The 2,953-nt window shown below is 43.9% G+C and overlaps 1 protein-coding gene across 1 annotated transcript in view; it reads left to right on the forward strand.

The window, feature by feature from the left end:
* The first annotated feature begins 20 nt into the window (after positions 1-20).
* Positions 21-2,953, forward strand: part of PIRT (phosphoinositide interacting regulator of transient receptor potential channels) — an 18,314-nt gene continuing 15,381 nt past the window's right edge. The window contains exon 1 of the mRNA XM_018573461.1: positions 21-211. Coding sequence (XP_018428963.1) covers positions 44-211 — 168 coding nt within the window. The 5' untranslated portion in view covers positions 21-43. The remainder of the gene's footprint in view (positions 212-2,953) is intronic.

Consider the following 2,953-nt stretch of genomic DNA (forward strand, 5'->3'; position numbering starts at 1 on the left):
GGGTTTGGGTGCGAGAGGAAGGGGTTAAAACACTAAACAGCCCATGATGCTGGCGAGAGCATCGACGGGAGAGGACGGACAGTACAGCTGCGACAGTGTGAGCCGGATCTACAGCGAGCAGGGAGGAGATCCCCCGACCTGCGCGCTCCACTGGTCGCTCGTCACCAAACTTCTGCTGCTGCGATACGATGGGAGCTGCCCGACTGACGACGTGAGTAACGCGCCGAGAACGCCAAAAAGAAACCCAAAAAAGTTTGATTTTTATTTAAGGAGCGCCGACATATTCCGTAGGGATGTACACAGCTTCCCCAGCCAAGGAGCTTGCACTCTAATGTCTCCATCGTCGCGACATTGTTATTGATTACCGATGTTTACCGATATGTCGCCGACATACGAAGTGGAGCCGTAAGGAGGGGATTTCATTTTCAGAAGATGTATCACATGACCTTTTATTTGTTGGCATGACGATCGTTCAACATTTATATATCGCCGACCTATTCCGCAGCGCTGTACGGAGGACGCTGAGCCAGTCGCATCGGTCTCTGCAGCAGAGGAGCTTACACTCTAATGTCCCCCCACAGTCTCACACTATTATATATACATTTATATAGCTCTGACATATACCGCAGTGCTGTACAGAGAACACTGAGCCAGTCACATTAGCTTCTCTACAGAGCAGCTTACACTACCCCCCCACAGTCACACCCTATTATTATACTTTTATATAGCGCTGACATATACTGCAGTGCTGTACAGAGAACACTGATCAATCACTTTACTCTGCAGCAGAGGAGCTTACACTCTAATGTCCCCACCACAGTCACACGCTTTTATATAGCTCTGACAAATACCATAGTGATGTACAGAGAACACTGAGCCAGTCACTTCAGTCTCTGTACAGAGGAGCTTACACTCTAATGTCCCCACCACAGTCACACGCTTTTATATAGCTCTGACAAATACCATAGTGATGTACAGAGAACACTGAGCCAGTCACATCAGCCTCTGCAGCAGAGGAGCTTACACTCTAATGTCCCACCCACAGTCACACGCTTTTATATAGCTCTGACATATACCATAGTGATGTACAGAGAACACTGAGCCAGTCACATCAGCCTCTGTACCAAAGGAGGTTGCACTCTAATGTCCCCCCACAGTCACACACTATCATTATACATTTATATTATGAATACAATACAGGATTTATATAGCGCCAACAGTTTGCGAAACGCTTTACAATACTATATATAATATATAGCTCTGACATATACTGCAGTGCTGTACAGAGAATACTGAGCCAGTCACATGATTCCCTGTACAGAGGAGCTTAAACTCTAATGCAGAATGGCACCGCTTGTAGGGGGACTACAAATCCCAGCAATACATTTATACAGCAATGCAGAACAGTATATGAGCTGGACTCTGGGCTTAGTGACCCCCACAGTCACACAGTATTACTATTATATATGTTGCACTTTAACCAAACACTATTGATAGTATAGGTTTATATAGCTCTGACATATACCACAGTGCTGTACAGAGAACACTGAGTCAGTCATATCACTCTCTGCACCTGAGGAGCTTACACTCTAATGCCCCCACCACATGACCAGTATACATGTTATCCGTTATGTTTCTGGATTGTGGAAGATAACTCTCACGCAGAAACATATAAACTCCGGCCAGACAGTGACTTGGACAGTAAACGAACCCAGGGACCCCAGCGCTGTAAGCCTCCATTGCCACCCAGTTACAAAGTTCCAGAATCAGCTCAGTGATTCATGTGTGCCTCTTACAGACAAGAATTCCAAATCTGCTTCTGCTGCCTCTGTACAGAAATACTCCCTTGTGTCTCATGTCCCCCCTGTTCGGGTTTTCTTTAGAGTGCAAGCTCTTGGACCCAGGTCCCCCCTCGCCATCTGTCTCATTGTCCGTTATATTATTTATTCCTACTTGTTATGCTATTACCTGATATTTTTTATTCATGTCCTTTTGGGTTTTTCACAGGACTGTACAGCGCTGCAGAATATGTTGGCGATATAAAGGACAGAATCAGATTATTGTCCATCTGGTCCGCTCATTCATGTCACTCGATAATGCTTTCGGAGTTCATCCCGGGTGTGCTCAGGGTGGGCTTGGGGTGGGTCCCCCCTGGGTGTGTGCTCGGGGTGGGTCGGGTCCCCCCCGCATGTGATTGTAGCTTGTTCTCGCCCTTTGTTCCCCCTCTTAGTGCAATGATACATTGATTTTCGTTTCAAAGTTCTTATTGAGTTTTGACAGTAGGTAGGATACATAATACAGTAATCAATACTGGAGTGCAAATAAAGTAGGAACACGGAGACATTGGTTGTTGTCGGGTGGGTCATAGCCGTGATCATAATTTCTCCAGGTTCCTCAAGACGGGGGCAGGACGAGATTTACCCTACCTGCCGCCCCAAGGCCGGGTTTGGCAATGCCACCCCCCACCCCCCAACGAGAGATTGACAGGTTTTTTTTTGTTTCTTTCTTTTTCTTTAACTTTTTTATCACTTTTTAATTTTTTTAATGTATTTTTTTACTTTTTTATTTATCTTGTAATCTTTTACTTTTTTTAATTTTTTAAAAATGTTTTATCTTATTTTTCATTTATAATTATTTTCTTTTTTATATTTTTCAATTTTTTACTTTATTTATTACTTTATTTTTTAATGTAATTATTATTACTTTTTACTTATTTATGTAATAATTTTTTTAGCAGTTTTTTTTTCACCTAACTTTATTGCTATCACACAGGAGCTAACAAGTCACTGCGTGATAGCATTTGGAGGTGACAGGTTCTCTTTATTGTACCTGTCACCTCCAATACAGGAGTTCTTGCACAGCACTGTGCTGGAACTCCTGTGACGGGGTGAGAGAGGAAGAGCACAGCTCTCCCCTCTCGCTGTCTATATGGAGCGGCAGGGTTACTTTTAAC

This window comes from Nanorana parkeri, unplaced genomic scaffold (genome assembly GCF_000935625.1).
Source record: "Nanorana parkeri isolate BGI_ZX_2015 unplaced genomic scaffold, ASM93562v1 scaffold47, whole genome shotgun sequence".
Taxonomy (NCBI): domain Eukaryota; kingdom Metazoa; phylum Chordata; class Amphibia; order Anura; family Dicroglossidae; genus Nanorana; species Nanorana parkeri.